We start from the raw sequence: 25,151 nt of genomic DNA, 5'->3' as shown, positions 1-25,151 counted from the left end.
AATGAATATTAGTGAATGTGCTTACAGTACTCTACCTTCTTGAGATAATGATAAGTTAAAGCAGTATGATGTTAAAATTTTGGAGTATCCAAAAATTTTAAAAGATTGAGGGGGATGTTATGAAATAGTGATACCATCTCTTTGATGTTACCGAAAAGCTCCATCGAGACACCTTACAGGCCTCTTATGTATTTATCTAGGTCATGGATTCAGTTTTCCCACGAGAATTTTTTAACTATCTTATTGAATCTTGGTACAGGGCCTTTTCCCAAAATAGATTCCATTATGTCTGTGGAACATTCGAGAAGGTTCTCTCACGTGGTATGGAAGTTTCCATAGAAAGGGGATGGACTTCCAAACTCCCAACCAATCAGGGCAGATCAGTGCCAGTGCACTTATTTTTATATCATTAAGTTAATACAGGATGGTCAGTTTATTGGCTGCCTACTGATTGTGCGCAGAGGGATTTTTGTAGAAGTAGGGTATAAAAGTAAAAGGAGGCCGAAAGATTCTCCACTTGATCAGAAAATTTATCACTCCGTCAGCGCTCCGTGATCAGTTCGTCATTGCTTCGTTACTATTTCATCACTCCTAATTGTTTAATTGACGGAGTCAAGTCAAGTCAAATCATTGTAATTTAGTTTTATTTGTTAAGAGAATCGACAGAGAAGAAATTATACCGAATCAATAATCAAATCCTATCTCGTCAAATTGTTTTTCTGTGAACTCATTGTTTTCGCCCGTTCGAGACATATCCTGAAGAAGCATAAATACGGCATCAAGATATCCCAGTACCTTTCTATCGCGAGTCCCGATAAAGTATCACTATCGGAAGAGCCGGGCTCGACACAATATTACATTACACGCACACACAAAGTAGAAGAAGGGCGTATCCTGTAAATGACCATATTGCTATGGGAGTCATGCGATGAATCAACGTTTCCACGGCAACCCACTAATGACAGATATGACCTCAACCTGAGAAAAATAATCGCGGCCATAATTACGTTCTATAACATTATTATTATAATTAAGTAGCTTAAAGTGCATAGCTGGAGGCCCCCCAAATTTTTTTGGGGGGGGGGAGGGGGGCTCATACTTAAGTATTTTGGTACACAAACAGTACTTGGGTTCCTGTTGGGTCGAAAGAGACAGTAATTTAGAGAAATTTGGGGTCACAGTTAGCAGATTCTCACTGACCAGAAACGTGATGCGTAAATGCTCATAAACGTACACATCACCGTGTGACGTCATTCTGCGGCGTGTACCGCGAACGCGAAACAACAATGGACTTTCCACTGACGTACTTCTCACGGTATGAAGAAGAACCATTTATTAACTTCACTCTTCCAATAAACATGCAGCTACATGAAAAGAAATGGTTGTTAGAATTGTTCACACATTTGTTAACTCGTTTTGGGTAGCAATTCTTCAGTTACAAGTAAATGATGGTTAAAAAACTACCTAAACGTTTGGTCATATTTCGTAAGATTCGCTGCTATTAAAGGCCGTGTATAAATACTGTAGCTTACGATATTGAGGTCTTGCCGCAGTTGAAAGGCCTATCTTGTGAAATATGACGACATCTTGGGTATCTCTTCATTTGTTGTTGAAATTAATCTTGTTTGCATTTAGTTTCCACTCAGTGGATGCAATATTAATCGAATCAACGAAATATAAAGCTTTGGGTATGTTTCATCCTCGCTGCTAATGAAGGCTTTCAGAAAGTCACAACTCCAAAAAAGCAGATACACAAGCGCGCTTGTCTTCGCGAAGAGAACACAACGGTAAAGAACAACAGTCATCTTGTGTTTCTTAAAACTGTGTGAGAACAATTTAGAGAGTAAAGTCTTCCAGGAAAGTACTTTTTGAAAACTTCTAGCAATTACAGCGTGCTATCATTTGGGGCCTATATCTAGTCAGTATACTGACTACCTTTAGATTTCGGTTTTGATAAGTGTTTTTGCAACCTCCTACTACACAATTCGTTGGCACTTTGATTTTAACAGTATGACGGTGTCATATCGGCGTAGTGTTAGTGCTGAAGTAAATAGCTTGTCAGACTATTTTTTCCTGAAACGCCTCCGCACATGTACGTCACATGGTGACCTGCAGTCACGTGAGCGCTTAGGAATTTTTGCGAAAAGGGCAAATTCCTTGTCCAAATTGCTAGGTTTATCAAGTTTTACCGAATCGATAAATAAAATACTACAATGTGCATTACATCAATGGAAAGGTGCAAGTGAAAACATGCAATGTAACATAAACTTGGACGGATTGGAGGATGTCGATAAACCAGCTATGCCTTTTAAAGACGTGGTCAACAAACTTTTATACAGTCCACCTGGAGCTTTTGAGGATAGAGCCAAGACCCCCCCCCCACCCCATCCACCTGGAGCTGTTGATGATAGAGCCAAGACCCCCCCATCCACCTGGAGCTTTTGAGTATAGAGCCAAGACCCTACCCCCATCCACCTGGAGCTGTTGAGGATAGAGCCAAGACACCCCCCCACCCCATCATCAGAATCCATGCAGTCCACCTGGAGCTGATGACGATAGAGCCAAGACCCAGCAGAACTCCCCCCCCCCCCCTCCATCCATCAGAATTTACACATTATTAATTATTTGATAACAACATGAATACACAAAAATAAACTAAAAATGATTTCATATTCTTTTTATTAGCTAATAAATTTGAAGCTTTCAATTTGTACGGTCTTTTATTTTAAATATGAATTTTGACATCAAAGATTATAATTCAATTGTGATATGTAACTAAACTGTATGACATAAATAGACATCTCTATATTTTGATATAATGTAGTTGTCTTCATGGAAAACCACTACTTCCATATGGTTGATCTTTAAAAACAAGTAAATATAGTCAAATTTGATACCTACATATTTTATAATTTTTTTACAAATTGCCAGGGTAACATGCATAAAATAAAAGCTTTTTCTTCTACCTAATTAAGAGATCTATTAACGAGGCTATGGAAATGACTTGGGCTTGAATACCTTTTATAATTTTTGATAAGTTTTTTCTATATTGCAGCCTATATCACAGACAGCAGCATCATTAAAATATTGTAAAATAAATTATATTGATCATGATTCTACACAAATAAAGAAAAAAGTAAATTGGGAAATTATTAAATGAATTTTGAACAAGCAATGACACTATGGTTTGAATAAGATTTCACCAACTTTGACCTGTGACCTTTGGTTGACCTCATGGCAGAGGTTTCAATAGCCAGGTCTGGCTCCATGGGACTGGGGCCCCTTGTTGCACTCATCCAGAAAATATGAATAATTACACTATTCTTAATCCCATATTTTCCTTTTCTCTGTTTTACTACAACCCCAATAATATCTGCTTATTCATGATATACTGTAAAATATAAATATAATGTAAATAACAGGAAAGCTATAAAAATGGGTTTGTTTGTTCATTTTGCTCTATTAATTTTTTCCCAATCGTGTTTCAGGTTAACTTAAAATGTAAGTTTTATGCATGTTCTATTATATGACAATAATATGTTTCATAAAAACATTTTAAATCTTTTGTATAAAGAGATGTAAGAAAGATGAGATGTACAATTATACAAAACAAGTACTCAAAGTTATGCCATTTTCAATTTCTGTCAAACAGGTAAGACCATTTCTAATTTACTATATCAAGAGAGAATCGAGAATCTAAATAGGACAGTGTGCCCCCCAACCCCCCCCCCCAAAAAAAAACCCCATTATCTACTAGTTTAAATTAATACAAAGTCTCAATATGATATTTAAGTTGTAGGATGTAGATATGAACTGCTTCATCTGACGTAAATTGCATCTAGATATTTCAAAACTGTTTATATTTCTGATGGCTCTAGGCTGTAAAAAGCTATACGTCTAATGCTTCAAAGAAAGATTCTGTGATGCTAATGGCAAATCAGCAAATAAAATTTCCAGGCATTATTAGATAGAATAGTTTCAGTTTATGGTACACTGTCTATTACTTATTACCAAAATATGGTATATTGATAAGGTTTAAGACTTTCAATGACAACAACATTTACTAAAACTTAATGTTGACATATATCTTAAATTATTGTAAAGTCTTTAAAAAACAGAAGTATTAACCATTCAAAAGTCTGTAAGATGATAAACTGAATCTGTACCAGCACTCTAGAAGATCCAGCAGAATAAAGAAATTATGGGACAATGAACTAAGGACTGGAAATAAACAATCACCCTCCCCCCCTAATTATTAACCATTCACAAGTCTGTTAGATGATAAATTTAATCTATACCAGCACTCTAGAAGATCCAGCAGAGAATAAAGAAATTATGGGACAATGAACTAAGGACTGGAAATAAACAATCACACCCCCCCCCCCCCCTAATGACTAACCATTCACAAGTCTGTTAGATGATAAACTGAATCTCTACCAGCACTCTAGAAGATGCAGCAGAGAATAAAGAAATTATGGGACAATGAACTGAGGACTGGAAATAAACAATCACCCCCACCCCTAATGACTAACCATTCACAAGTCTGTTAGATGATAAATTTAATCTATACCAGCACTCTAGAAGATCCAGCAGAATAAAGCAATCCAGAAGAAAGAAATTATGGGACAATGAACTAAGGACTGGAAATAAACAATCACCCCCACCCCTAATTATTAACCATTCACAAGTCTGTTAGATGATAAATTTAATCTATACCAGCACTCTAGAAGATCCAGCAGAATAAAGCAATCCAGAATAAAGAAATTATGGGACAATGAACTAAGGACTGGAAATAAACAATGACCCCCCGCCCCCTAACCTTCATTTCATGAAAATTATTTTAATTATAAAGAAAACATACGTAAAATGACTCAAGAAACAAATATGTGCTGAATTTACTTAAACAAAATGAAGAATCAAAACGATGACAACTTTTGTATTTCTTCTTTCAATGGCTTTGGTTTGATGCTTAAAGATTTGTAGAAAAAATTTCAATTGTTTTGTGGTCAAAATCCTGAGAATATATTTGGGGGAATTATGAAGTAGCACACAAACATTGAAGGCAGTATATTATGCAAAAGATTACAAATTAAATCAGCCAAGATTTGCATTTCCATGATGCATTAAATAATTGCATAGCTTTGATTAGAATTAAATGGATGAATTTGATTAAATTTAGTACTGTCAAAGAAGACTCAAGAAATAAGAACCCCTCAAAGCCTGGACTGGACTCGTCTCTGATTCTCCTCTAAAAATGGCTTAATGTGAAGATCGTAAGCATCAGGAACCTAAGGAAGAGAGGAAGAAACAGGAGAGATAATTATGATCATTAGAAATTACCAAATATGAATCAAATAATACAACATAGAAAGGAAGGGGAAGAAATGGCGGAGGCAGGAGGTTAATGAGAGAGCATCTTTGAAAGGAGTTTAAACGATAATCAATGTTTTAAACAGACAATTTGTAAAATAGCTGAAAGCAATGCAATGCAAACAAATTATATCTCTCAACTATGGAAAGAAGTACTCACAAAAAACAATTCTTAGGGCAGGTTGATAAGAACTTACATCTTTTTTGTTGAGTGGTGCAGACTTTGCCCACTTGTAGAGATTCTCGTAGACGTTACCATCATAGCGACCAAGAACAGAACCCAGCTTCAAGTCACGGAAGTCAAAAGCATCCACGAGAGCTACAGCATTAGGACGAATCACCGCCAATAGAGAGATGAACTGCTTACTTACGAGATCCAGCTGGTCAACAGTGATGAATCCACTCTGTGGAAAGGCGCAAAAGTTCAAAGTAATAAATGACAAGAAATGTATAATTGAAGCAATTAACGAGGTCTGGGATAATTAGGTTAAATATTGTTGCAATATATCAAGCATGTTCACATGTAGCATTTCTTAAGCATGTTCTGCATTAATATTTGATAGGAATTAACAGCCAACATGTTCAAGGTGAACCATTAGTACCTATTAAACTTCCCTTCTTCTTTTCATGTTTATCTGTTGTTGTTTATTTCTTGTTTCACTTTTACCTTACAATTAGAAGTGTTTATTTGTAAAAGCAAAGCAATACATGATACCTTTTCCAGTCTGAATAAAAGAATATCACAAACTGTCAGCAAAACAATGATGTCTTAAAAAAGGTCTAGTGACTAACCTCAAGGAATTCTCCTTTGTTCTTCAGGATACCATCGAGAGCATAAAACTGCACCAGTACTCGGAGGATGCGTCTGGTTCTATCCTCACACTGGATAGCTTCTACAGCTTTGTTGAAACTGTCCACAACGAACAAGTGACAGTGAGCCTGGTGATGAAACAACAACCACGGTATTTACTCCTAAGTAGAGGAGATACACAGTTGTAGGGGAGGGGAGAGACATGTACTGACTATGTCTGGTCCTGCAACCACGGTATTTACTCCTAAGTAGAGGAGATATACAGTTGTGGGGGAGGGGAGAGACATGTACTGACTATGTCTGGTCCTGCAACCACGGTATTTACTCCTAAGTAGAGGAGATATACAGTTGTGGGGGAGGGGAAAGACATGTACTGACTATGTCTGGTCCTGCAACCACGGTATTTACTCCTAAGTAGAGGAGATATACAGTTGTGGGGGAGGGGAGAGACATGTACTGACTATGTCTGGTCCTGCAACCACGGTATTTACTCCTAAGTAGAGGAGATATACAGTTGTGGGGGAGGGGAAAGACATGTACTGACTATGTCTGGTCCTGCCCTGTGCATGGAATGATAAAACCACTAAGTAATGCTTAGATGCTTGTATTTTCAAATACTTCTTTACACTAATGCAACAAAGTGGCCTCAATAGCACTCACATATCTGAGTGGTGACACACATACTATTCAATGCATTGTACACACATCCACTTTTTAGCTTGAATATCCTAAATCTGTATTTTTTTTTGCTGCTTAACTAAAATCCTTTAACAGTGTAGGTCAAGTCTGGTGTGACTCATCAAGTTTCATTTCAAATGATCCTGTCAAAGTCTGAAGGTTTGCAACTTTCTGTGTGTGCTTAATACTATATGATATACAAAGTTTTTGCTGGATTTCAAAATTTAGAGAAGTACAGAAATAACCAAATTAATTTTTATTTGCTTCATTTAGTTCCTTTTTGTGAAAAGAAAGGTATCTTAGATTGTTCGAAAGATATCACATTTTGAATAATGATTGGTACGTTTGCTAAGAGTGTATATCTAGGACATAACTCTGCTTTTTATCATATGTACTTCCCTATGTATTTCCTGTTGTACTCCCTGTTGTACTCCATTATGAAATCCCCTATGTACTCCCTATGCATTCCCCTATGTACTCCCTATGTATCCCCTGTATATTCACTATGTAATCCCTATGTATTTTCCCTGTGTACTCCACTGTGTGCTCCTGATGTACTTCCCTATGTACTCTCCTATGTATTTCCCTGAGTACTACCTATGCACTCCCCAATGTACTTCCCTATGTACTCCACTGTGTGCTCCCTCTTTATTACCCTGTGTATACCCCTATGTATTCCCCGATGTATTCCCCTATGTACTCCCCTACATACTCCTCATGTACTCCCCTGTGTACTCCACTGTGTGCTCCCTCTTTATTACCCTGTGTATACCCCTAAGTATTCCCCTATGTTCACCCTGATGTATTCCCCTATGTACTCCCCTACATACTCCTCATGTACTCACCTGTGTACTCCACTGTGTGCTCCCTCTTTATTACCCTGTGTATACCCCTAAGTATTCCCCTATGTTCACCCTGATGTATTCCCCTATGTACTCCCCTACATACTCCTCATGTACTCCCCTGTGTACTCCACTGTGTGCTCCCTCTTTATTACCCTGTGTATACCCCTAAGTATTCCCCTATGTATTCCCCGATGTATTCCCCTATGTACTCCCCTACATACTCCTCATGTACTCCCCTGTGTACTCCACTGTGTGCTCCCTCTTTATTACCCTGTGTATACCCCTAAGTATTCCCCTATGTTCACCCTGATGTATTCCCCTATGTACTCCCCTACATACTCCTCATGTACTCCCCTGTGTACTCCACTGTGTGCTCCCTCTTTATTACCCTGTGTATACCCCTAAGTATTCCCCTATGTTCACCCTGATGTATTCCCCTTCCCCTATGTACTCCCCTACATACTCCTCATGTACTCCCCTGTGTTCTCCACTGTGTGCTCCTATTATTGTCTGGGGGGTAATCGTCCAGGGGTATTTGCCTGGTCACGGATTGGCTACTTACAGTTGAGGCTGAGAGAAGGTGCAGATGGTTGTTGTTCCAGGCTATGGCGTTGATCTTTCCAGCCTTCAGATCTGCTTCTAGGTTCCTCCCAGCCTGGGTCACCATTCTACAGAGATAACAAGATTAAATAACAGCATTCTATCCACTAAACTCTCCTGTGATTGGCCACACAGTGTGAGATATAATCCAAAGACAGATACATTATACAAGATCAAGGGAGTGTAATCACACACAATACTTGAACGAGCAAGATCAAAGGAGTGCACTCACACACAATACTTGAACAAACAAGATCAAAGGAGTGCAATCTCACACAATACTTGAACAAACAAGATCAAAGGAGTGCAATCACACACAATACTTGAACAAACAAGATCAAAGGAGTGCAATCACACACAATACTTGAACAAACAAGATCAAGGGAGTGCAATCACACACAATACTTGAACAAACAAGATCAAGGGAGTGCATTCACACACAATACTTGAACAAACAAGATCAAGGGAGTGCAATCTGACACAAAACTTGAACAAACAAGTTCAAAGGAGTGCAATCTCACACAATACTTGAACAAACAAGATCAAGGGAGTGTAATCACACACAATACTTGAACAAACAAGATCAAAGGAGTGCAATCACACACAATACTTGAACAAACAAGATCAAAGGAGTGCAATCACACACAATACTTGAACAAACAAGATCAAGGGAGTGCAATCACACACAATACTTGAACAAACAAGATCAAGGGAGTGCATTCACACACAATACTTGAACAAACAAGATCAAGGGAGTGCAATCTGACACAAAACTTGAACAAACAAGTTCAAAGGAGTGCAATCTCACACAATACTTGAACAAACAAGATCAAGGGAGTGTAATCACACACAATACTTGAACAAACAAGATCAAAGGAGTGCAATCTCACACAATACTTGAACAAACAAGATCAAGGGAGTGCAATCTCACACAATACTTGAACAAACAAGATCAAAGGAGTGCAATCACACACAATACTTGAACAAACAAGATCAAGGGAGTGCACTCACACACAATACTTGAACAAACAAGATCAAAGGAGTGCATTCACACACAATACTTGAACAAACAAGATCAAGGGAGTGCATTCACACACAATACTTGAACAAACAAGATCAAAGGAGTGCAATCACACACAATACTTGAACAAATATGATCAAGGGAGTGCAATCACACTTAATACTTGAACAAACAAGATCAAGGGAGTGCAATCACACACAATACTTGAACAAACAAGATCAAAGGAGTGCAATCTCACACAATACTTGAACAAACAAAATCAAAGGAGTGCAATCACACATAATACTTGAACAAACAAGATCAAAGGAGTGCAATCTCACACAATACTTGAACAAACAAGATCAAGGGAGTGCATTCACACACAATACTTGAACAAACAAGATCAAAGGAATGCAATCACACACAATACTTGAACAAATATGATCAAGGGAGTGCAATCACACATAATACTTGAACAAACAAGATCAAGGGAGTGCAATCACACACAATACTTGAACAAACAAGATCAAAGGAGTGCAATCTCACACAATACTTGAACAAACAAAATCAAAGGAGTGCAATCACACATAATACTTGAACAAACAAGATCAAGAGAGTGCAATCACACATAATACTTGAACAAACAAGATCAAAGGAGTGCAATCTCACACAATACTTGAACAAACAAGATCAAAGGAGTGCAATCTCACACAATACTTGAACAAACAAAATCAAAGGAGTGCAATCACACACAATACTTGAACAAACAAGATCAAAGGAGTGCAATCTCACACAATACTTGAACAAACAAAATCAAAGGAGTGCAATCACACACAATACTTGAACACACAATACTTGAACAAACAAGATCAAAGGAGTGCAATCTCACACAATACTTGAACAAACAAGATCAAAGGAGTGCAATCTCACACAATACTTGAACAAACAAAATCAAAGGAGTGCAATCACACATAATACTTGAACAAACAAGATCAAAGGAGTGCAATCTCACACAATACTTGAACAAACAAGATCAAAGGAGTGCAATTTCACACAATACTTGAACAAACAAAATCAAAGGAGTGCAATCACACACAATACTTGAACACACAATACTTGAACAAACAAGATCAAAGGAGTGCAATCTCACACAATACTTGAACAAACAAGATCAAAGGAGTGCAATCACACACAATACTTGAACAAACAAGATCAAAGGAGTGCACTCACACACAATACTTGAACAAACAAGATCAAGGGAGTGCAATCACACACAATACTTGAACGAGCAAGATCAAAGGAGTACAATCACACATAATACTTGAACAAACAAGATCAAAGGAATGCATTCACACATAACACTTGAACAAACAAGATCAAGGGAGTGTAATCACACACAATACTTGAACAAACAAGATCAAAGGAGTGCAATCACACACAATACTTGAACAAACAAGATCAAAGGAGTGCACTCACACACAATACTTGAACAAACAAGATCAAGGGAGTGCAATCACACACAATACTTGAACGAGCAAGATCAAAGGAGTGCAATCACACATAATACTTGAACAAACAAGATCAAAGGAATGCATTCACACATAACACTTGAACAAACAAGATCAAGGGAGTGCAATCACACACAATACTTGAACATAAAGTTTCTTCTCTACCTGTGTTTTCATGAATTCAATCATAATCACAACATCTTTGACAGGAATGTTTACCTTCTGGCTCTGTGTTTGTAAGCTTGCAGAAGAGTTTCCATGTTCATAAAGTCCTCTGGTTTGGATGCTCTGCATCTCTCATGTTGGTTCAGTAACAGGTACGACATGAAGGGGGTCAGCTTAGCACCCTTAAATGCCTGCCGTACAGACTTAACAAGAAACCTACAAAAAGAAATTAGAGATATATTAATGATAAAGCAACTTTGTACATATATAAAAATTATTACCAGTGGATCAGAATGACCGGTGAAAAGTAATTCCTCTATGACATATAGATTAATAAAGTTTGATGTGTGCACAAGCGTCATTCTTCACACACGTCCTTAATAGAGAGTCAGATGAAGCAATTCAAATCACCCTCTTCTGAAAAATAGGTCGGCTAAGATAGTGATAGATAGTGGATTTCTGGAAGGAAGTGGTGCAGGGAATTGGGGGGGGCGGTGTGGGGGAGGAAAGCATCAGAAGATACAGAAAGTACAAAAACCTGGTGCACAAGAAAGCATCCATAAAATGTTAGGAATGCAACCATATGAAACATACTAATAATATGTCCATCGTGTTCTTGTTATGACCAAAGTTAATTTAGCTAAATTAGCTTAGTTCTCTACAGAAAAAAATACAAGGGGCCTGCCATGACTACCTGTACCTGCCATTGTATGCTGTTAAAACCCTGTCCCTTCTCCTCCCCCTGGTCATCCATAAGAGACACTACACTGAATTAGACAAAGATTGGACAAGTGAGACAAGTTTTAGCCCATCAGTTTAATGCAACTTGACAATATGTTCACCTTGATATGTGTTTAACTTGCAGACTGGTGAAAGAAAGCCCATTCATCCTTGACAAGGTGCAGACTAAGGGGCAACAATGCGTGATATGTGTTTAACTTGCAGACTGGTGAAAGAAAGCCCATTCATCCTTGACAAGGTGCAGACTAAGGGGCAACAATGCGTGATATGTGTTTAAATTGCAGACTGGTGAAAGAAAGCCCATTCATCCTTGACAAGGTGCAGACTAAGGGGCAACAATGCCACTGCATGCAATCTAGCAGTCTGCAGTAACCTGACTTTTCTTGTGTCATAGGTTCAGGTTAGGGCATCAACATAATAAGGGTAAAGGAAATCGACAAAAGAGTATCAATGGCCCATCAGCAATGTAGCTAAATTTTTCAGCACCTATCACTTGAAGCCTCCTTGCTTGTGAATATATACGATTGTTTGCCTAACTGTGTTAATACCTAGCAGTCTGCAGTAACATGACTGTGTTTTCTCCTTCATAGGTGCAAGCTGGTGCAAAGACACCATAAATCTCTGGGAATGCACTCGCCGAGGAGAAACCGTGACCCCCGCATGACATCCTTAAGACCTCTAGCCCGCCTCTAGTAGATTCGGTGGAGAAGGCCTTCAAACCAGCAGATGTGCTATGAAGCTGACAAGAAAGTAGAGATAAAGGAATGCATGCAACTGTCAAGTCCCTGCTTTTGTTTGAAAACTGACTGAGTAGGGTACAAATAAAAAGGAATTCCAACACTCTTTATGATCTGTTTCATACTGTATATATGGGTTTGATAAACAACTGTCTGCTCTCTATATATCTTTCACTACTTGTTTTGCATGGTGAAATCCTGTTGGGATCATGAATTTCCCACAAACCCTGATTTAGATGTCTCACATCTTTGCCAACCCTGTGGTAATTCCTACCTTTCTAGAAGAGTATGAAGCACAATATTTTGATTAAAACTATCATTCTTTCTTCTCAATTATTCAACAACAATCTTCTAGCTTCTCTTGGCAATTTTGCAGCAGCCATTTGTACTTGTCAGCATATTTCACCAAGACTACTGAAAAATACTGAAAAATACTCAAATATGGAGAGATTCTAATTGACAAAACCAAAACACCTAAATAGATTCCTCAACTGAATGAATGATAACTATTGAATAATTACAGAATAAGTTCAATTCTAACAAAATTTGCAAACACTTTTCGTCATTTTAGCAATCGTAATGTAAAAAAATCAATCCTTAAATTTGCAATATTTCTTATCAATTTGAAGTGAAGTAGTCAAGGAAAATACATTGTGTCACAGATGCAAGGCCAATTAGCTGTCCATTGTGAATGATGTAATGTGACCTCTGTACAGTAAGTGCCCATGTCACAGATGCAGGGCCTCTAAGCTGTCCATTGTGAATGATATAATGTGACATCTGTACTGTAAGTGCCTGTGTCACAGATGCAGGGCCACTAAGCTGTCCATTGTGAATGATATGTGACATCTGTACAGTAAGTGCCCATGTCACAGATGCAGGGCCTCTAAGCTGTCCATTGTGAATGATATAATGTGACATCTGTACAGTAAGTGCCCGTGTCACAGATGCAGGGCCACTAAGCTGTCCATTGTGAATGATATAATGTGACATCTGTACAGTTAGTGCCCATGTCACAGATGCAGGGCCAATTAGCAGTCCATTGTGAATGATGTAATGTGACATCCGTACAGTTAGTGCCCGTGTCACAGATGCAAGGCCAATTAGCTGTCAATTGTGAATGATAAAATGTGACATCTGTACAGTAAGTGCCCGTGTCACAGATGCAGGGAAAATTATCTGTCAATTGTGAATGATATAATGTGACATCTGTACTGTAAGTGCCTGTGTCACAGATGCAAGGCCAATTAGCTGTCCATTGTGAATGATGTAATGTGACATCTGTACAGTAAGTGCCCATGTCACAGATGCAGGGCCAATTAGCTCTCCATTAAGGGTTTTAATATATAAAGGTGCATTACACAATTCTGAGCTATGGTACTCAGCATGGTTTATAATGTCTTGAGTTAATTGTGGTATGTACCTCTGGAAGAGCACTGAAGTCACCTTCTTTAGCCTCAGCTATGTATGAAAGGAAGACTTGACCAAGTTGAAATCCAGTCAGAATAAAAGCATAGGCAGTAGCGATCTGAGGGAAGAGTTTCATCTGTTGACTCTGGTAGTCCATGATGAGAGGTTCAGGTCTCCTGCATTACAGACAAAACAAAGTTAGCTGATTGGACAATGTAGTCATGTGACAGGATGATACAATAAGGTGAATGGATAATACAATATTAGAGTTTCATCTGTTGACTCTGGTAGTCCATGATGAGAGGTTCAGGTCTCATGCATTACAGACAAAATAAAGTTAGCTGATTGGACAATGTAGTCATGTGACAGGATGATACAATAAGGTGATTGGATAATACAATATTAGAGTTTCATTTCTTGACTCTGGTAGTCCATGATGAGAGGTTCAGGTCTCCTGCATTACAGACAAAATAAAGTTACCTGATTGGACAATGTAGTCATGTGACAGGATGATACAATAAGGTGATTGGATAATACAATATTATAGTTTCATCTGTTGACTCTGGTAGTCCATGATGAGAGGTTCAGGTCTCCTGCATTACAGACAAAATAAAGTTAGCTGATTGGACAATGTAGTCATGTGACAGGATGATACAATAGGGTGATTGGATAATACAATATTAGAGTTTCATTTCTTGACTCTGGTAGTCCATGATGAGAGGTTCTGGTCTCCTGCATTACAGACAAAATAAAGTTAGCTGATTGGACAATGTAGTCATGTGACAGGATGATACAATAAGGTGATTGGATAATACAATATTAGAGTTTCATTTCTTGACTCTGGTAGTCCATGATGAGAGGTTCAGGTCTCCTGCATTACAGACAAAATAAAGTTACCTGATTGGACAATGTAGTCATGTGACAGGATGATACAATAAGGTGATTGGATAATACAATATTAGAGTTTCATTTCTTGACTCTGGTAGTCCATGATGAGAGGTTCAGGTCTCCTGCATTACAGACAAAATAAAGTTACCTGATTGGACAATGTAGTCATGTGACAGGATGATACAATAAGGTGATTGGATAATACAATACAAGAGGTGATTGGAAAATGCAATAAGGTGATTGCAAAGTACAATCAGGTGATTTAATAGTGTTGCTTGATATTCTTTAAGGGAGCTGTTTCATTTTAGTTTTTCTTCAGAAATTTTCATCTGATATACTATCAAAGTTGGTTGACTGAAAAGAATGAGATTACACAAAGGGTTTGGCAGGAGCCGTAGATACAAATTCTATATTACAGTCGGGAGATTTCTTCATTCTTCCAGGTGTCCGTGGATGTAAAAAGTTTGAGGACCTTGACTTTAATATATGTATAATATATAAATATAATCAAACCCCAACAGAACAAAACATAAAAACTCACCCTGGGATAAGTTCAGACTGCCGACGTACAGCACTGTAGCGAGTTGCAATGGTGGCGCCCTTGGAAAGACCAAAGCCAGCGTAGAATATCAATCCACTTCTGATCTGTACCATGCTACTGTACCCCAGTTTGGAGTGAGGAGGAGCATTATAAGTACCATCAGGATTCACCTACAGTGGAACAGACAATAAATAAACCCCAGTCTCCATTATATTGTTTCACTTATGGCTTTACCATCAAGATTCACCTACAGTGGAACAGACAATAAATAAACCCCAGTCTCCATTATATTTTTTCACTTATGGCTTTATCATCAGGGTTCACCTACAGTGGAACAGACAATAAATAAACCCGTCTCCATTATATTGTTTCACTTATGGCTTTACCATCAGGGTTAACCTACAGTTGAACAGACAATATATAAATCCCAGTCTCCATTATATTGTTTCACCTATGGCTTTACCATCAGGGTTAACCTACAGTGGAACAGACAATAAATAAACCAAAGTCTCCATTATATTGTTTCACTTATGGCTTTACCATCAGGGTTAACCTACAGTGGAACAGACAATAGATAAACCCCTGTCTCCATTATATTGTTTCACTTATGGCTTTACCATCAGGGTTCACCTACAGTGGAACAGACAATAAATAAACCCCTGTCTCCATAATATTGTTTCACTTATGGCTTTACCATCAGGGTTAACCTACAGTGGAACAGACAATATATAAACCCCAGACTCCATTATATTGTTTCACTTATGGCTTTACCATCAGGGTTAACCTACAGTGGAACAGACAATAAATAAACCCCTGTCTCTATTATATTGTTTCACTTATGGCTTTACCATCAGGGTTAACCTACAGTGGAACAGACAATATATAAACCCCAGTCTCCATTATATTGTTCACTTATGGCTCTACCATCAGGGTTAACCTACAGTGGAACAGACAATAAATAAACCCCAGTCTCCATTATATTTTTTCACTTATGACTTTACCATCAGGGTTAACCTACAGTGGAACAGACAATAAATAAACCCCAGTCTCCATTATATTTTTTCACTTATGACTTTACCATCAGGGTTAACCTACAGTGGAACAGACAATAAATAAACCCCAGTCTCCATTATATTGTTTCACTTATGGCTTTACCATCAGGGTTAACCTACAGTGGAACAGACAATAAATAAACCCCTGTCTCCATTATATTGTTTCACTTATGGCTTTACCATCAGGGTTAACCTACAGTGGAACAGACAATATATAAACCCCAGTCTCCATTATATTGTTTCACTTATGGCTTAGGTTAAGATATACCTATAAGGTAGTGGTCTACAAACTTATATCACTGTGACAAAGGATCTTTCATGAAGACTGAGCCATGGATGACCCACTAGATCTCCACCACTCAGAGTGGATGCTCAGAATTGCAAGAAAACTGGCTTAGACTACCGACTAAAAGTGTCAAAATAAAAAAAATAACTTCATTGATCTTTAATAACTGAATCAATCTTTGATGGCAAGCTTGTAAAAGCTGTAAAACCTTAAGGTTATTTAAAGTCTACAACACTATTCCTGTACGTTTTTACCAGTCAGTGATACAAAGCATGCTGACTTTTAGTATTATTTGTTTTTTCGGGCTGCTTACGAAGAATTCTCTGGGTAAAGTAGAGAAGATGTAAGTATATACATATATATGTGTATGTATGTTTATAGATGTGTATGTATACATATATATATCCATCTAGATAAACTTTGTGAGAAAAGTTGACACAATTTTTTCTTACCCAATTTAGATATTAACCTTTCAATAATTGTTTTCAATTCTTGATAAAAAATGGGCATTTAAATGATTGCAATAAATTTGGAAGTGTAATGTAACAAAACATATGCACATTTTAATTAAATGACTTCTAGTAGCACTCTTTTATGTAAAATATATCGATAGACTTATGGTAACAACTAAAACAAACCTGTGAAAACCTCATACACATTTGATCCCGTGGAATTCTGACATGGTCCATTCTCAAGAAACCGTTGTCAACGTTAGCATAGCCGAGTTTTGGTCCAATATCTCCTAGCTCAATACCTGGATACACATATAAATAGAGACATAAATACAAATAAAATGCATAATATCAGTATGTGTACCCTTTAGCTGGAGTATGCTATAAGTACTCACCTGGTAGAGAGTACAGCATACGATGGAGTATCCTATAAGTACTCACCTGGTAGAGAGTACAGCATAGGATGGAGTATCCTATAAGTACTCACCTGGTAGAGAGTACAGCATAGGATGGAGTATCCTATAAGTACTCACCTGGTAGAAAGTACAGCATAGAATGGAGTATCCTATAAGTACTCACCTGGTAGAGAGTACAGCATAGAATGGAGTATCCTATAAGTACTCACCTGGTAGAGAGTACAGCATAGAATGGAGAACCCTATTAGTACTCACCTGGTAGAGAGCCATGGTCCTTCATACTCCTTAGCTGGACCATGAACATGTGAGTACCATAGTCCTTACCTCTGGTGATGAGTCTTGCAGCGACCACAGCATGAGTCACAATTTTTCCCACTAATTAAAGAGACAGATTTGTTTTTTATGAAGTATGACAAAAGGATTATATAGATGAAAAGTATTTGATGACATTGTACTGCTTTATCTGTGAGCAATACATTGTTAACATTATCTGTCATTCTACTTCTGTTATATTTTGTGCAAGTGTTATCATGCATGAAATATTTCTGAACAGTCTGTTTGAAATATTAAATCATAACAACTAATTCCTAACTACACAATGGGTTTAGCTAAATGTTGATATTAGCTTTCCCAATGGATAACATGAAAAACTTACAGTTTCCAGGCCACCATTTCAGAGAGGTCAGTGTTGGGCTGTGTAGCACAAATTCTTGAGTTGAAGGGTCGTAGGTGGCTGTGGTCTCCAGGCCCCTCAGGTATGTCCCTGTGATGCAATGTAAATCACATTAACTGTACATAAAGTATATACTGTAACCATGGCGACTGACCGTCAGTGTGAAACATAAGATAATGTGTGATAATGGATGGAAGCTTCCACAAATTATACAACCACATTATACAGTGCATTAGGATTGGTTTGTCATCCTGACAAGGGTTTTAACGAATCAAGACATGACTGAATGCTGGTGACTCAATCACACCAAGAAATCTGCTATGTACACATCATTTACAGTAGCTGGATCAATCCATTTGGCTGCAACTTATCATTGAATTGTATGTAGTCTAATATAGACAGTGAATACTGGGAGTGATATAACACTCACACATTGAGAAATTAATTAACGTAACTGCTAGCTTTCCCACAACACAATCATTATCCTCAGTTTCAAGGCAATGTTTAACTTCCACAACAGTTTCTTAATAGTAAATCAGTCAGCTGTACTTCAGTACAGTATGTAACCTTACCATGTCCGAGTTCAGTTTGTGCATAGGTTCCTATTATTGTGTAGTTGGTTATAGCAGCCAGCCACTTTTTCTGTTGTTCCTCTGTCATTTGGAAAGAGACCGACTGCATAAACATGGACATGTGGAGGGACATGGTTGTCTCCTCTGCTCCATGGATGGCACTATAGTTGTGAAATATTAACAAAGAGGATGATTTCAGATGTAGTAGCATTTAGCATCTCTGAAATAATATGTACCCAACCAGAATCACAGAATGTTAAATTGTACAGTAGCTGGGAATACAGTACTACATTGCAAACTGCTATGCAAACTGGGCAGACTGCTACACAAGTGCAAAGATGCATAGCACTTAAACACATCTATAGTACATTAAAATAGATAAACTTCAGAGCCTACAAAAATGATACACTTAAGTCTGAACACTACATTATATCCTCTGTAGAAGTAAACATGTATAAATATCAACCATCCAGTACACTCTCATTTGTATTGGATACAGCAGTCATGCTGTATTCTCTGGAGAAGTAAACATGTATAAATATCAACCGTCCAGTACACTCTCATTTGTATTGGATACAGCAGTCATGCTGTATTCTCTGTAGAAGAATACATGTATAAATATCAACCGTCCAGTACACTCTCTTTGTATTGGATACAGCAGTCATGCTGTATTCTCTGTAGAAGAATACATGTATACATATCAACCATCCAGTACACTCTCATTTGTATTGGATACAGCAGTCATGCTGTATTCTCTGTAGAAGAATACATGTATAAATATCAACCATCCAGTACACTCTCATTTGTAATGGATACAGCAGTCATGCTGTATTCTCTGTAGAAGAATACATGTATAAATATCAACCATCCAGTACACTCTCATTTGTAATGGATACAGCAGTCATGCTGTATTCTCTGTAGAAGAATACATGTATACATATCAACCATCCAGTACACTCTCATTTGTATTGGATACAGCAGTCATGCTGTATTCTCTGTAGAAGAATACATGTATAAATATCAACCATCCAGTACACTCTCATTTGTATTGGATACAGCAGTCATACTGTATTCTCTGTAGAAGAATACATGTATAAATATCAACCATCCAGTACACTCTCATTTGTATTGGATACAGCAGTCATACTGTATTCTCGTGATGACATGAGGAGAAACATGTCCCCTTTAAGACTGGTAGACTGTGTATCACTATGTCAGACTGACAGTATGTTCAGTACTTCCATTATTTATTATTACTATTATTTATACTGCCATTCGTCTAACATCTAATTTGTTTGTCCCTGGCTATAATCTTACACACAAGACTAAAGCACTACAAGAAAGCCATCTTAATAATGTTACATGTGAATACCAAGTTTTCCTACTGTATATGCTAGTACCCCAACAAAATGGCAACAATCATATTTCTTTCTGTTTGATGGAGTGTACTAAACAGTAATGGTACAGTCTTTATCACTTCTGATATATTGTGCTAAGCCTATGAATATTGATAAGGGTTCCATTCCTTTTCAGTTTCTAAGTGTATAGGCCATGGACATCATTGTCGTACAGTCCTAACATTTAATAAGTTCTGTAACCATCCTACATTATTAATAACTAACAAAAACTATTCATATGCAGCGAAAATGTCCATTAGCTATAGGTAGCATCCAAAAACCTGCCGTTTGTACTGAGCGGCAGGTTTTTTCCAGTTGGTTAGCTGAGTGATCAGTCCCATCTTTTCGCACCTTAGTTGAGCTGCCTATTCATCTATTATGCAACTCATCACACAGCTACAGTAGTAGCCAAATCATTATCAGATCAAGGCAGACATGGCAAGGTGTGAACAAATCAACTCTTCCAAACTCACCAGTTTGTTTGCAGGAGAGATAAAGTTTCAGTAAGTTGAGGTCAAGAGAGCTGAAAAAATGCAACCTATGGTTAATGGACTACTAATTCTCGTCATGCACCTTCATGTTTCCAATTTCTTTATTCCAGTATAAATGATAACATTTATAAATAGGACAATGTAATATTCAAAATGTTAATCATATACTATGCAGAGCATAATCCATATATAGTATTGCGTTGGAAAATGGTAATGGTACAGTATAAGTGCAAAGAAACATAATAGTGTTGTACATGGGAAGTATAGTGTTCTATGCAAGACAAAGGTCAGTGAGATTGTCAATATTGTACACAAATTTGAACACTAAAATATTCCCGTTATATACATCAATGTATATGTATGTATGTATGACATGTATTTTAGATCCTCCTGCAAGCAGGAACTCACGAAGAAGCCTCATTGCCTAATCAAAGCCGCAAGCTGACCGAAGTCAGTCTCTTACATCCATGATTATGAATGAAGTAGTGTAAATTATGGTCATACCTGATGCAAACTGAAACATATTCTCATGTGAAGCACTATGCAGTACATTTTGATGATATCCAACATCATTAATTTCAGATCTTATCACTGGTTATCAAATTTAGATTTCTTCTATGATGCCTCTACACTGTAGTAATCTAGAGTAGTTAGAGCCTGAACCTTGGACTTTTAAGCGGCCACTAAAATGAGATTATAAAACTCAATTGCTGTAATCTCTGTGTGTTCATATAAAAGCAGTTGATACCGCCCTACTGATTAGATGAACTGTATGCACACAGCACCAGCAGCTCATGGATTTTACAAGTAAAAGATTCAGAACTGAAGGTTAAAACACAGAGTCATGTCTGACAGAATACAAGTCCATAATATCCTAACCCCTGGAGCTAATTAACTATGTTTGCAATGCACTTGATTGGGAAGATGTACGTGCAGTTGTGCTGCATGTTGTGTTTTCACCAAACACACAGACAAAGCTGTCAATACTACTGGTACTAGATTATACACTCGTACAGGTACAAACTGTACACTGTACAGTACAGAACTCTATGGTTTTGAAAGTAAATTGAACTAGTGAGTACTGAGTTTGCAATTTAATTTCAACAGAAGGATAAATTTCAATATGACAAGATTTTGGCTTTATTAAAGTCTGCCTAATGAATGATGGGTTACATATCTGTAGATCATGAATGCCAATTTGACAGCTAGAAACTATCCCTGCAAATTAGAGGTCTTCAGCAAAATACAGTACTACATATATTAATATAATGAGTAAATAATGATGAATGCCAAATAATGTTACTCCTTATTATAAGACTTACTACCACTTTCAACCCATTTACTACACCAGTATACTACACCAGTATACTACACCAGTATAGTAGTTACTAGGGTATTGATGCGGATCAACCTCACAACCTGTAGGTTACAGGGTTCAAACCACACCAGGAACCAGATTCTACCAACCTATTAAAAAAAGTTTTGTTGAAGGAAGTCTTCCATGGTTTGGATTGGCTGCACTCCTGTAATGATATGCCTTCACCTCCTGTAATAACTCCAAGTATAGTCCGATACTGAGGTGTATACTCCAGCCTGGACACTGGACGGATGTTAAATGGTAGTCCCGGGTGAAGGAATGACTACGACAATTCCACACCTATGTTATTCTTTATTACTCATCAAAAATATAAGACTTCATGCAAGCAGCGACCATCATATGTATGAATGGTTTCAAATGAGCTTCTGTTGACACCCTAAATCTCGGGAAATACTAAGCTAAACTAAATTACAATACAACTCAAATGGTCTAAATAATTTGTTAGATAAGAAGTTAAAGTGGTTTCTAGAACTGAAATACCTTCTAAGCCACTGAACCTCTTCTCTGTTGTCGACTGCATTCCAGCCAAGTTCTCTGATTTTCTTTACGGCTACCAGCTCCTGTTTGATGCTGTAATTAAACCGTTCTACTTGGTCCATGAAAGCAATCTCTTCTTTCTTGAACTGAGGGTCATCGAAAACCATTGATTCTGCTCCGAATAAAACGACAAATGATCAAGCATAATCCTCTATGGTTATGTTTCTAGTCTTAGGACCTCAAAAAACACGCTTGATAGCCTATGCGATGTTCTAATGCCAGATAACAGGTTTGAAGCAGACAGGGTCTGGGAACCAGTCCATTGTATTAAAATCTCTGTTTAAAGGATGACTTTAATTTGCAGAAATTTGAACATTGATATGCCACAATGCAACTAAAACAAGAAGTAAAAGTTGAATGCCAACTGACAGGATGCATTTCTCTATTTTGTTTCCAGTTTTCAAGATAGTAAACATTTAAATTCAGTCTGTAGATAATTGTCCTAGATACAGTGAAACTGATGACATTAGGCTTCTCAATCCGGGCCTACAGTAAATGTTAATGTTTTGTTTTAAAAAAAAACACCAAACCAAACCAAACAATCTTTTTACTTCAGTAGGGCACTCATGTAGAAATAAAAACATTGCACCGTGTATATACTGTACAATACACTGTTGTCAAACAACCACTGAGAGATAAAGTGTGGTTCCTTTTGAGGAGTGAAAAACATTCATGTTATTTTAACAATGATGTATTCCTATGCGATGCTTGTTGACTTGTGAGAGTGTTCTTAAAACAATTGTGTACTCCGGATGCAAGCTGTTTCATGACCAGGATGCAGAAGCTCTTTTTTCTATAACAATGCTTTCATACAGTACTGTGGGATCACACTGCAGTTTAATGTGATATTATCCAGAAAGTAGCAGGAATGTGATTTCAAGAAAAATTCATCATACCCCATGTATTTGTATTCTAAGTACTACCAACTAATGTCTGCATTGTATAGCTGCCTGGGGAAGTCCTGGTGGAATCAACACTCAACAGTAAACAGAACTTTAGGTAAGACTTTCATAAATGTATTTGTACGTGGATTGAATTTACCACATTTTCAAACCGTTAACCATATTCAACTGAAATTATAATTCTTGTTTTCATTGCTGTACTTGGATTGATCTTGTAAAATGTAATTTGCATGTCACTTCATATCAACTCGCTGTTAAATTTTCATGGCTGGGGAAGGAGAGACGGGGTTAATGGGAGTTTTGGGTGGTTTTCCATTTTTCTACTTTGTGGTTTAAACCTAGCTGTCTCTTTTCTGCTATAGTCTTCCTAGTTGTACTTATTTTCAATGTTTTTGTATATTGTATACAGGAGTGTAAATCTTCAAGTCCGTCAGGTTTCTGTGCATTTCCTTTCACCTTATGTATATAATTTCTGTAACTACAATTTATGTTATGTTGAATCTATGTGTTTATACGTGAAGTGATAAACCAAATAACGAAACAAAGCTGAAATGTCTGTAGCAAACCTAGGCTGTTGGCCTAGGCTAGGCTACATCTATAGACAGAAGCATATAACATGATTATGAGTTCAGATCCATAATCAATTTCCCAGGCTCTGAAGATCTTCAAAAACTAACTGCAGTAAGGGTCCATGCAGATCAAGCCAATGTAAATTTCAACCATCAGTATCATCCAAACCTAAGAAATCATTCTCAGATTTACGGTTTATGTCTCTTGTATAGTGGGTGTTCTGTAGTATGTGAAACAAAATCACATTGAAGTTACAAATACAAAGGTTATGTCCATATTGTTAATTCCTGGGCAGCACATTTCATGACCCTGGAAGGTTGGCAAGTTTTCTCACTGTGTATTGAAACCTACATATTTATGTACAAGTCGATGGTTGAGTCCTTCTCTAGAGTAAGTTAGGTCTATATTAGTATATTGGATTTGTAGCCAGGCTGAAGGCCTATCCTGTTGGCCATGCATGGTGTTATGCCCTATCCTTACTTAGCTTAACTTAGCTTTTCTTTGGCCTAACGTTAGGCCCTAATTGCACTAACGCGAGTACTAGCACTAGACTAGGCCTACTCTAGCTTAATAATGAAAAATCAAAACTTACCGGTACGTCTTCTTAGTTCCGTCCTGTCTTTTCCCCTGTCCAGGACGTAAGTTAGATCGATAGGATCAAATTCGGCCTTTCTTCTCTCCCTTGCAATATCGGGATTCATCTTAGATTCATCTAAACTAGAATCAACATTAATGTCTTTACTTGCAGGCATTGTGATTGAAGGGACTAGTGTCGTACGTACATATGTCGTCTGCTCACCAAAGACAATTTCCCTTCTGTTTACTTACTACTAAAAAGGCACCATCGGTATGTACATAATATATATCATAGAAATTGATAAGGAGCATGGACCGACTATGTAAATGAGGAGATAGTAGTAAGTAGTAAGTTTAGTCTCGTCTATCCGACATGCTCATTGATTAACCTCCGTTACGTATCTCGATATTGTGCAAGGTTTATTGCTTCCTCGAAATTGTTAATGTTTACGTTTTTAAATTGCGACTTTATTTTTCCAAGCAAGGTAGTCACGGCCTTCCTACTGGTTTAGCAGTATGCTTCTCTTAAAGCAACCTTTGCTGGAGCGTCCTCCT

At 37.5% G+C, this 25,151-nt stretch overlaps 1 protein-coding gene across 1 annotated transcript; it reads right to left on the bottom strand.

Moving 5' to 3' along the window:
• Window positions 1-1,079: 1,079 nt before the first annotated feature.
• LOC139954887 (peroxisomal acyl-coenzyme A oxidase 1-like) lies at window positions 1,080-25,151 on the bottom strand. The gene is made up of 14 exons (XM_071954864.1): window positions 24,613-25,151; window positions 22,492-22,660; window positions 18,746-18,906; window positions 18,156-18,263; window positions 17,756-17,875; window positions 17,271-17,386; window positions 15,295-15,464; window positions 13,879-14,041; window positions 12,267-12,457; window positions 11,032-11,193; window positions 8,267-8,372; window positions 6,163-6,309; window positions 5,568-5,774; window positions 1,080-5,288 (listed from the first exon to the last, which is right to left on the bottom strand). Exons 1-14 carry the CDS (start codon window positions 24,770-24,772, stop codon window positions 5,214-5,216), a joined length of 2,055 nt encoding a protein of 684 aa, XP_071810965.1. The 5' UTR covers window positions 24,773-25,151; the 3' UTR covers window positions 1,080-5,213.

Source organism: Apostichopus japonicus, chromosome 17 (genome assembly GCF_037975245.1).
Source record: "Apostichopus japonicus isolate 1M-3 chromosome 17, ASM3797524v1, whole genome shotgun sequence".
Taxonomy (NCBI): Eukaryota; Metazoa; Echinodermata; class Holothuroidea; order Aspidochirotida; family Stichopodidae; genus Apostichopus; species Apostichopus japonicus.
This window is presented reverse-complemented; position numbering and strand designations above follow the sequence as displayed.

Excerpts from the sequence above, each read along its gene's own strand:
- LOC139954887 (XM_071954864.1), bottom strand. The coding sequence starts at position 24,772 with ATGCCTGCAAGTAAAGACATTAATGTTGATTCTAGTTTAGATGAATCT. Across the intron at positions 15,465-17,270 it reads TGTGTATGAGGTTTTCACAG|GTGAATCCTGATGGTACTTA; the intron begins GTTTGTTTTAGT and ends GTTCCACTGTAG. Across the intron at positions 5,775-6,162 it reads ACAAAGGAGAATTCCTTGAG|AGTGGATTCATCACTGTTGA; the intron begins GTTAGTCACTAG and ends GCCTTTCCACAG.